General features: G+C 31.3%; 1 protein-coding gene and 1 non-coding gene across 2 annotated transcripts; both read left to right on the forward strand.

Annotated features, from left to right (window-relative positions):
* The first annotated feature begins 3,059 nt into the window (after window positions 1–3,059).
* TRNAS-GCU lies at window positions 3,060–3,141 on the forward strand. Its single transcript has one exon. It is a non-coding gene; the product is annotated as a tRNA-Ser (tRNA).
* A 4,717-nt stretch (window positions 3,142–7,858) lies between these two features.
* LOC108991263 (mitochondrial uncoupling protein 5-like) lies at window positions 7,859–9,498 on the forward strand. Its single transcript, XM_018965437.2, has one exon. The coding sequence runs from the start codon at window positions 8,257–8,259 to the stop codon at window positions 9,241–9,243; it is 987 nt and encodes a 328-aa protein (XP_018820982.1). The 5' UTR covers window positions 7,859–8,256; the 3' UTR covers window positions 9,244–9,498.
* The last annotated feature ends 2,506 nt before the right edge of the window (window positions 9,499–12,004 follow it).

Genomic DNA, 12,004 nt, shown 5'->3' on the forward strand with positions numbered 1-12,004 from the left:
CAGACTTATATTAGATAACACTATTGTAGTATTTGAAGCCATGCATATTATGAATTGTAAATTTCAGGAAAAGTTTGTTATATGGCCTTGAAACTATACATGAGCAAGGATTATGATCGAGTTGAATGGAGTTTTCTCAGAGCTATGATGTAGAAGCTAGGCTTTAAACAAAAATGGATTGATTTAGTTATGAAGTGTGTATAATCTTTCTCTTATGCTATCTTGATAAATGGTATTCCACAATGCCCTTTCAAGCCATCTAGGGGTATTAGTTAAGGTGATCCTCTTTATCATATGTGAAGAAGCTTTGAGCTCATTACTCAGGAAGGCAAAAAAGATGGACTCACTACTGGAGTGCCTATATTGCTATAGAGAAGATTCTCATTAATCACCTATTCTTTATTGATGACAGCCTATTGTTTTGCAAAGCTATTTCGATTGAATTGAGCAAATTGATAAGTATCTTTAGCATCTATGAAAAGGCTTTTGGGCAACGATTAAATATGGAAAAGACTTCAATTCAATTCAACAAGAATACTCCTCGAGAAGTGCAAGAAAATATATTGAGCATAGCTGGAATCAGATCAACATTGCCTTATGAAACATATCTTGGTTTGCCTACTTTGGTTGGAAGATTTCAAGCAAAATCTTTCATGAATATACTAGATAGAGTCAAGCTAAGTCTCGGCAATAAAAAAGTAAAAACTCTCCTAGGCTGGAGAGGAAATATATCTCAAGGCTGTTGTGTAAGCTTTCCCTACTTACAATATAAGTGTATTCAAGCTCTCAAGTAGTCTTCTTAGAAATATCAACAAAGTTATGCAAAACTTTTGGTGGGGATAGCAAGATAATGAAAAGAAGATGCACTAGGTTGCATAGAAAACAATGGGAAAAGCTAAGTCAGCAACAAGTATGGGGTTAATACACTTTGAGAGATTCAACCTTGATATACTTGCTAAACAAGGTTGGAGATTAATTCACAACCCTTCCTCTTTAGCAGCTCAAGTCTTAAAGGCCAAGTACTTTGAGGAGGTCTTCTTCTTTCAAGCCAAATTGGAAAATAAACATTCATTTATTTAGAGAAGTATTGTTGCATCTAAGCCTTTAATAAAAGAAGTATTGACTAAGAATTTGTTAAATGTTTCATATGTGATTATTGATACGTAGGAATTTCCTTCATGTATTTCTTCGTTGCTTTAAAAGAATGATTAATAAAATTGCCTTTTCTTTAAAAAAAAAAAAAAGAAATGACAAATTTAAATTAAGAATAATCTAAACTTTAATCAAGAAACAATGTTAAGAGTATAATTTGCCAATGGTCTAAACCAAAGGGGCAAAGTCTTGCTATAAAGAGAGCAACGCAGACTTACCGTAAGGGGAATATTTCTCACAAAATAATGTATGTTGTCTAATAGCATTAAAAAAAAAAAATTAATGATCATGGCAAATCAAAACATTAAAAGGCCATGCACGAATACACAATCTACATTATGACGACAGATCAGAATAATTTGTAAAGTTCAACATTGAATGCCACGAAATAAAACACTAGTAGCACTTTTTGATCAAATTTTATTGTTCTTTTAAGGGCTAGTTCGGTTACATAAATTAAATCATCTTATTTCATATAATCATTAAAAAAAAATTTTTAAATTTTACATAAAATATAATAAATAATTCAATTTTTTTAAATTATAAAATAAAAATTATATTATAATAATATTTTATTTAGTTTATAACTTTTATCTCTTCTGATCTGTGTAACCAAACGTGTAGATAAGACAACAAAAGACGGACAAAAGCTGCAATTATTTTGTGTTTTCAAATTGAGATCAACTCGTGTTTTATAAAGAGACGTAGTTTGGCTTTGACCGCTAAGTAGTTTCTTCTTTATAACGTAAGCAAGAAAATGAAGATGGTGGAATGATTGTGTCCTTGTTATTTTCTTTGTGCCAACAAAAGGAGGATCCAAGAAAGGAATAATTATATAACTTTGAGTCGTACACAACAAGTTCTCGTGGGAAAAAAAAAAAAGTAAGCTATAAGAAAATAGTATAGTATAAGAAAAACATGGCATATTAGCTAACGTAAAATATTCTATGTATTTTAATATTTTATAACTGCATTAGGTCCCATAATATGGTATGTTTACACATTTAAATATAGTGAGACCTAATTTTAAGTAATCTAAAAAATCAACAACTATCTCTTGAATTTCAAATATCACTTTATATGTTTGGTAAATATGAGAATTTTCAAAATTCTCAACACTTCTTATTATTTCATTCTCAAATGACTCATTTGTTTTCCGAAAACATCTCATCTAATTATTATAACTTTTCAACTTCTAATATAAAATAAAATAAATAATTCAATTTTTTCAAATCTCAAAATAAAAATAATATTAAAAAATATATTCTAACAATATTTTATTTAACTTTTTAACTTTAATCTCAACTTATCTTAACTGCGAAAGCAAACGTAGAAAATACTTTTCAATTCCAAATTTACAATAGTTTCATATAATTATTATTTAAATACAAAAATCAATACAACTTTTACAAATTTTAAAATAAAAATTATATTCAAATAAAAATAATTTTTAACTATATAATATTAAAAAATTATAATACAAATTTTTAATATAACTTTTTTTTTTAAATTAGTAAAAGTTGTATTAATTTTTGTGTTTGAATAATGTCTAGGTAATAATCAGATAAAAATTTTGAAATGTTCAAAACCGTGAAGTATTTTGTGTTTGAAAATGAAGTTATAAGAAATCTTAAGAATTTTAAAAGAAAAATTATTTAACCATAAAGAGATTTCACAAAAGATAAACTCACAAACTAACATGATTTGATGTAATAAAGTTAATTTCATTATAAAAAAAAAAAGCTAACATATTATGTAAAACTATATAATGTGTTAATTTATTTTTGGGAGATTTCTTTAAAACTATAATAATTTTCATTTACCCTAAAAGTTTATAACAAAATTTTGGAAGAATAGCATTTATTTGACAAATAATAAACAAAATGCTGCTCACAGCTAACAGAACCGTCGCTTTGGCCGAGTGGTTAAGGCGTGTGCCTGCTAAGTACATGGGGTTTCCCCGCGAGAGTTCGAATCTCTCAGGCGACGACTGTCTTTTTTTTATTATTATTATTATTATTTAATTTAATTAATTAATTGAAATTAAAGGCTTGGGAGTGGGACCCGTATCAGAGAGACTGATCAAGGCCTGCATTGCCTTCCCCAAATCCACCCTCCACTTTTGCTGTCTGACCTGTAATTCGGTCAGGGTCAGCCACTGGCCTGACCCTTTTGGAATTCCAAAAAAATCAGCTTTAGGACAGGTGGACTGCATTAATAGGGCATCCGTCCATAAAATCCCAAATATCAAGGATTTCCCACAAATTGGTATCCCACCAAGTCAAAAAATAATGGCGTTTGGTACCCACGATTGGACGCTTTCCCCCATTTAATTACTATTCATATAATTCCAACTTCTTCTTAAGGCCCCGTTTGTTTTGAAAAAACTTCTCATCTCATTTCATCTAATCTAATCATTATAATTTTTTCAATTTTTAATATAAAATAAAATAAACAATTCAACTTTTTCAAATCCCAAAACAAAATTAATATTAAAAAATATATTTTAACAATATTTTATTTAACTTTTTAACTTTAATCTCATCTCATCTCATCTCATTTCTGAAAACAAACTAGGTAAGTTGATCTCATCTTTCCCACTAATAAATTTTAAAGACAATATTTCGATTTTAATGTTTTTATTTTAGAGCTCGTTTGAAAAGTGAAATAAAATAAAAATTTTATGAATAATAATAAATTAATAATAAAATAATTTATTTTTAAAATTTTAAAAAATAAAAGAAAAGAATTATATTAGAATATAATTTTATAATATTATTTTTATTTATAATTTGAAAATTTTAACTTATTTTTTATTTAAAAGTTTAAAAAAATTATAATAATTAGTTTGAAAATTTTATAATAATTAATTTAAAATTTTTGTATTTAAATTATATTTTAAAAAGAGATAGAATTAAAATTTTAAGATGAGATTTATTTTCAAACAAGCACATAAATGTTATAGACATTATTTTAATATATAAGAGTAAAAATTAAAGATCAAAGCGTGACAATATCATGCTATGCCACAATTCTCTTGATAATTTTTTAATAAAGAATTGACTAATATAAATAACACGAGACTAATAGAATTACTTAATTATGAAATTTTATAATTTTAAATATCAATATTGTAAAAATTTAAAAAGATGATCTCATCGTAAAAACTAGAAAACACGAGTACTAATTTTGTATTTGACTTTTTTATGAACTCTGCCACCACATTTTGAATTAGAAAAATGCTAGGGAGCGGGACTCCAGTTTGATTTGTCCGAATGATTTTTTTTTAATTTTTTTTCTAATTTTTTTATTTAATAATTAAAAAAATACTTTTTAATAATATTATAACTTTTTTAATTTTTTTAAAAAAATTAAAAAAATAATTTGAAAAAAAAAATCCAGAGATTTCCCACAAGTTGGTGTCCCAAGTCAAATAATGGCGTTTGGTACCCACGATAGGACGCTTTCCCCCATTTAATTACTATTTTTTCTTCTTTTAATTCAAACTTATTCTTAAATTGATCTCGATTGTAAAAACTAGAAAACACGAGTACTAATTTTATATTTGACCTTTTTATGAACTCTGCCACCACATTTTGAATTATTCAACGCTTTGGCTATCATGTCATGATATTAATTAGCATTATGAGAAATGATACTTTTTATTTCTATATTATATATTAATACGTGATTTATAATTTTTATTTTTTTATTTAAAAATATATATTTATATGTCAATATATGTATATTTAAATAAAAAAATAAAAATAATAAATTACATTTTTCTAATAAATTAATTTATATAATAAAATAAATTATTTTGTAAACATTGATGTGATTTTATTCCGTATATTAGATTTGCAGACTTATTTTTATCATTTTAAAATATATATGACGTAGAATATCAATTCCCGTGAGATTGATCTCTTTGTAATTATCTTTTTTAATTCTATTACTTTTCTTGAATTAATCATCTTAAACATGGATGAATATATATGGTACCTAAATTTTATCGTATTTAATAGTGTCCGTATAAAACCTCTAGATACACTATTATATATATATATATATTATTTATTTCTTTAGCAATTATACTCTTAATCCTAAATATTGTCATCATTGGTCACACACGTTGATCTGTAATATTTTAAATAGTTTATTGTATCAACTAAAATCTGTCGTGTTGAGACAATTCTCGTGAGCGCTTGCAATGTCCATGACAGCTTCACGTGAAACAAAGAAACAACTTCAGGTGATCCGGTGGTAAGATCTCTTATATGGTTAAGTAAAAAAAAAATAGTTTCTGAATGAATCTAAATAGATGCAATACATACATGTAAGTATATTTATAGGGTTTGAGGAGCACAGCATAGACGAATTGCTCTCCTTGAGCACGACATTGGAGATGCCAACGGCGATATCCTTCAGGGAAGTGATATGTAAGACTTATGTTGTCAGCTCGAGTCTCTCACGAGATAAGCCCTATCGAGTTGAGCTATCATTTACGATTCACGACAACTCATGTTGCAATCATATGAGTTTTTTATAAAAGTAAATTGTTTTCATTAATAACGGATATTACAATTTTGATCTGAAACATTCATTACAAGCCAACTACAACATTAATGGCTCCTCATACACAATTGTGACTGATATGATCTAATCCATACTGTAAACCTCTCTCAGACCACCTGAGAGACAACACAACTTTGTCTAAGCAAAGTTGAACTATACAATTTAGACCTAAGATTAGATAATATTATGATATTTTTTGTGTACTAGACAGTTGGTAAATTTCTTAATTTTAGTTAGTGATCAAGTGGTCTGAGTGTAGTGCCATAATTTGGTTCTGTTCCATATATCCATTCATATTCCTTATCAGCAAATTTGTTTGCCAACGTTTTGTACGTGACATAAATATCTCAAGATCGAATTTGATGAGGAACATATATATTTCGGCCCTCACGTGAAATATATGAGCAGCTGTTTTGAGTTGTTTCTTATGTATTCATCCACAAACAAGTTTATGACCTTTTTGAAAAGACCTATCCACAATATCTATCTATATATAAAGCTACGTGAAACGCTGAAATGACACCCCAATTGCTATCATTTCTTTGTTTTGTTAGTTTGGATGAAGAACAATGATAGCTATTCTAATTCCTACTACTCATTTACTATTTATTTTATTTATTTAATAATTATAGAAGTGATTATTAATAAAATTATTTTTTTAAAATTTTTTCTTAATAATTAAGAATGTTAAAAACAATTTTAAAAATAATAAAAATTCAAATATACTATAGAGTAGTAAAAGAGTAATAGGAAAGTAGTAAACCAATCATTATCCTTGTAGGAATAACAAATATAAACAATAAATGTTATAACTAAGAGTAATGCTACATACAGTCGTGAAATGTACAAACGCCGTACAATCGCTTTTAAAAAAAATGAGATCCACTATTAAAAAATTAATTTCTTTTCATGTGGGTCCCATATTTATTCACTTTTTTTAAAAAAACTGCACGACGCTTACACACTCACGACTGCAAGTATCATTTTTCTATAACCAATATTAAAACAAAATATAACTCATCATGTTTTTAAATATCACCATTATATATATATATATATTTATGAAACAATGAAACATCAAATGATTGAAAAATAATTATTATTTTTTTACTTTTATGTCAGTCATTTGATTTAAAAAAAATGATAATAAAAAAAATCAAAATTAATATTTTCAATTAAAAAAAAAAAATTGTGAAGCACCTAAATTACATGAATTAAAATCAATTTGATCCGGGCCCATCCAATTGCTAGGACTAATTGTAGATTATAATTTCATTATTTATTAAAATTAAAATTAATATTATTTTGTTACAAACTTGGCATCACCAATTAATAGGAAATTAAAAATAATTTTAACAATAAAAAATGGAACAGTCAATCAGAAGAAGAGTTGATCTTAATAGTTTATTGTACACATGTAAGTGACGCCAATTGCATAGAGACAGTGAAACGCCTCCAAATTAGTTGGACCAGGCAAAACATAGTTAGATTGGCTCGTGGCAAGCCCAGGCCAACTTTGCCGACTTCAAAGTCAAGCCTAAAAAGCTCTAGAATTAGATTTAATACTGAATTATATTATTTTTTAAAATAATACACGATATTTGTATAATTTATAATTTTATCTAGTATTGATCTATCGAAAAATTATTAAATATTTTAACAAAATGATATGTTATTTTCAGTATTATAGCATGTCACGTAGTTAAAACTATTTATGTAAATAAGACTTAATTGGATTATTCAAATATAATAAATCTTATAGCATTTAACGTTGCACTTTCAAATATAATAAGTCTTACATATTATCAATCTCTCTATTTGGATTATTTAATAACTGAGGCAGTAAAAATCAATTCTCATTAGAACATATAAAATCTTTCCGTATGTTAAATAAGAATAATTATATTTGAAAAGCAAAATTTAATTTAAAATAAATTTTAAAATCTTATAAATTACATTTTAATTAATGTAAACTTTTCAAATAGCACTGCTCGTTGAACACATAAAGAGCAAAAAAGTAACTAATAAAAAAAGAAAAGAAAAAAAAGGTCAAAAGAAAAGTCGTAGGAAGGACCCCACGACCGCGTAATTATAACAAGAGACTTGTTCCTGTTTCTAGTGTTCTCACGGAGGAGTTCGCGTAAGAACCTCATTTCCATCACCTTTCCCCGAACCAACCACCACTTTAATTCCTTCCTATAAATTGTCATTGTCCACCATGTCTTCCTCAAACAATCGATTCATTCCTTTCCGTTTTCTCAACCAAACAAACCCTTTTCTCTGATAGCATATGTCTCAGAGGCCCAGCGTTCCTCACTCTTCCACCATAGCCTTCGGCCTCCATTCCCAGCTCCTTGTGTCCAGTGATATGAACCCCAACTCCAACTGGTGTTGCAATTTTCATTAGTTCAAATCTCTTTATTCCCATTTCTCAAGTTTTTCACACTCTGAAATTAATTCCCCTTTTATTCTATTCTTCGTATTTGTTTCTCGGGGAAAAAATAGAAATTTTTTTTTAGTTTCCAAATCATGGGTCTGAAAGGTTTTGTTGAAGGAGGCATAGCTTCAATTGTTGCAGGCTGTAGCACCCACCCTCTGGACCTGCTCAAGGTCCGAATGCAGCTCCAAGGTGAAGCCAACGCCTCAAAACCGACCGCGAATGCTGCGGTAAAAAATCTCCGCCCGGCTCTCGCCTTCCACACCACCTCGCTCTCTGCTCCGGGATCGATCAACGTGCCTCTCCCGCCTCCCCCGGCGGCGCGTGCGGGTCTTATATCAGTTGGTGCCCGCATCGTCCAACAGGAAGGTGTCGGTGCGTTGTTCTCGGGCGTCTCAGCGACCGTCCTCCGACAGAGTCTCTACTCGACGACTCGAATGGGCCTCTACGACATCCTGAAAAAGAAGTGGGCCGACCCCAAATCCGGAAACCTGCCTCTCGGAAGCAAGATAGGGGCGGGGCTGATAGCCGGCGCGGTCGGTGCTGCGGTGGGCAACCCGGCCGACGTGGCCATGGTCCGCATGCAAGCCGACGGGCGGCTACCCCCGGCTCAGCGCCGCAACTACACGAGCGTGGTCGACGCCATAACCCGCATGGCCCGCCAGGAAGGGATCCCCAGCCTGTGGCGCGGCTCGTCCCTGACGATAAACCGCGCGATGCTGGTGACCGCCTCGCAGCTGGCATCGTACGACCAGATCAAGGAGATGATATTGGAGAAGAGAGTGATGAAGGACGGGCTAGGAACCCACGTGACGGCCAGCTTCGCAGCGGGGTTCGTGGCGGCGGTGGCGTCTAATCCGGTGGACGTGATCAAGACGAGGGTGATGAACATGAAGGTGGAGCCAGGAGCGGAGCCTCCGTACTCGGGTCCTCTGGATTGCGCGTTGAAGACGGTGCGAGCCGAGGGCCCAATGGCTCTGTACAAGGGGTTCGTGCCAACCATTTCGAGACAGGGACCTTTCACTGTCGTGCTGTTCGTGACGCTCGAGCAGGTTCGCAAACTGCTCAAGGATTTCTGATGATCCCATGAATATGATATCTTATGATGACGACGAAGATTTTTAGAATAAACTTGATTTTTAATTTTCTGTTCCTTGAGATTTCGAGTACCCAAAAACAGCTATGTATCGACAAATTGGTATTTTTATATAATTTAATAAGCGATTTTATTTTCCTTCACGGAATGTTTCTCGTCGGAGTAGATGTAGAACTGCTTGCTTAAGGTGATGACAAGTTCAATTTGATTACAAATTAAGTGATGGCTTCATTTGTGATATTAATTTTGAAAGGGAAAATACCGAGAAACTTGCATCCTAGACGATCCTCTATGCCGGGAAGATTAATTGATGGAAATTGTTTGATCTGAGTTAATCTGTAAATGGCAGGTTTGGAGGTAAAGATAAGATAAGATTTCTCATCTGATTATTATAATTTTTTTAAATTTTTATATAAAATATAATAAATAATTTAAATTTTAATTCAAAATTTTTAAAATTTTTAAATAATAATAATATTAAAAAATAATATTTTAAACTAAGACTAAAATATGAAAATAAACAAAGAGTAATGTGATGTGGCAAAAGTGATGTCCAACTTGTTTTAGTTGTAGCAAAGCAACAGGGGGGAGGTCATAAATGTTGAACAATGAATGATATGCAAGAAGAACGCGGTTTTGTAATTGACCGAATCAAATGTGATCATTTATCTAAATCTTAAGAATTATTTTCAACTCAATGTCTTAAATGTTAATAATATTTAGGACATTGAATTCAAAACTAATAATGATCGGTATTAAGACAAATCCCATCTCTAAAGTATCTTAGGAAAATTAGAAAATATGAATCCACTGTAAGGTTGTGTAATGTGGCCTGAGCTAAAAAAGTGAAGTAGAAAGCGCCTTATGGATTATGATTGAACAGAATTGAGGGACAGATTGTAACCACTAACCACCTCAATTAATATTTCTAGTGGAGACAGTCGATATGGTCCAAAGTTGCTTTCTACATTATACATAATTATGTCCACTCTGGGACCATACATTATTGAAAGAAATGAAGGGTTGTCTATGCTTTAGGGCTCATTTAGATAGTGAGAACAAAAAATTGAATTGTTTATTATATTTTATGTAAAAATTTGAGAAAGTTGTAATGATGAGATGATTTCATGAATTATTGTCAGCCATTTAAATTGATATGAATTATTATAATACTGATATACGTATAACTCTTTTCTTGAAAATTGAGTATTAATAATTAACTTGTAGAATAAGATCGAGCACTTTGAAACTCTATTTGCAAATTCGATCGGTGCCACCTTAGTATCTTACATAATTCATGAATTATTTGTGGGACAAGAGGATTGCATGTATTTGAGAAATTAATAGAAAACTTGGTATTTCTATTTTCTAATGAGAAGTAGCCAATGTTAGCATGAAAATTTTCATTTCTTGGCATATGGACAAACACAAATCCAGCACGTTTGGGAACATTGCGTTGGGCGTGGGGTGCAATCCAAGTTGTATTTATATATATTTTGCTGGTGGAATGCAACATGTAAATATCACTTGCCAAAATGCTCTCTTGGCTGAGTCAGATCGTTCACGGATGCTATAATTTTGGAGACTGTTTGGGGGGACCCCAGAAAAGCTCGTCCATGCATTACTCGTCTGAAGAAAAGCATAATTCCTATCTTGTATTGTCCTATGGTTGAGAGCTTGAGCAGCCACCGCAGTAGATGATGGAGCAAATTGCTTGCTCCGTGATAGGCTCTCCTTTGATTATGAGGCTCTGAGACTGAATTTCCACCATCCACGTGGACAACTCCTGTGGGTGGGACCCAATGAATATATGCATTCAGTGAATATGGGTGAAACTAGATTGGAACTTTCCACGAAAGTTGCTGAACATATTCTTCTCTGATGACACAAGTCTATTGGTACATGCATTATCTTGTTCTGGAATGTCCAGTCAGAAATAATTTGTTTTGCCCACCTTTTTCTTTCCTTGAAGAGACTTTAAGTCGTGGTAATTTAATTAGTTTAGTTCCTCAGATACATCAAATCACAAAGAATTCGAGAACAGACTAATTCCTATGAACACTAATCACAAAGACGTTTTCATACTACGAGTACAATTCTTCCATTTGAAAGTATATACTCAGGATATCGTTGAACTAGAAGATAGGTAATAATTTTCTAACAGATCTCAATCAAATAAATATTAACTTCTGTAATATAGTCAACACCATCAGTATGTAATTGAGTTCTCATAATAATTTCTAGTCTCCTAGTCAGGTGATGGGTCGGTATTTAGTAAGGAAAGGAAAAATGAGGCGACATTAACTTAATTTAATTTAAAGGTATGTAGTTGGAAAGATGAATATAATCAAAATTTACTCTCCTTAATAACTGACAAAATGACCAAAACACTCATTGGTTACGCTAATTAAATTATATGTCCACTTCACTTAAATCCTTGTCCAGATAATTCTGGGTTTGAGATCAAAGATTGCATAACAATAAAGACATCCGGATATCTCCAGCAATTCCACATTCCGGGCGGTCTAGTATATGCCCAATGAATGCTTACCCTCAGAACCCTTTACCATGATCACACAAGAAATCGTGTGTATTTTAATTTTTACCCGAACACTTGTCCCTCCCCGTTCAACCAAGTGAACACACCTAACTCAATGCAGGTAAAAAAGAACTAAACAAATTTATACTCGTTATCTACATATCTTCAGTGGAAAAAGAAAAAAAGTAACAAACATATCGCCTTA

Source organism: Juglans regia, chromosome 7 (genome assembly GCF_001411555.2).
Source record: "Juglans regia cultivar Chandler chromosome 7, Walnut 2.0, whole genome shotgun sequence".
NCBI lineage: Eukaryota > Viridiplantae > Streptophyta > Magnoliopsida > Fagales > Juglandaceae > Juglans > Juglans regia.

Excerpts from the sequence above, each read along its gene's own strand:
- LOC108991263 (XM_018965437.2), top strand. The coding sequence starts at position 8,257 with ATGGGTCTGAAAGGTTTTGTTGAAGGAGGCATAGCTTCAATTGTTGCA.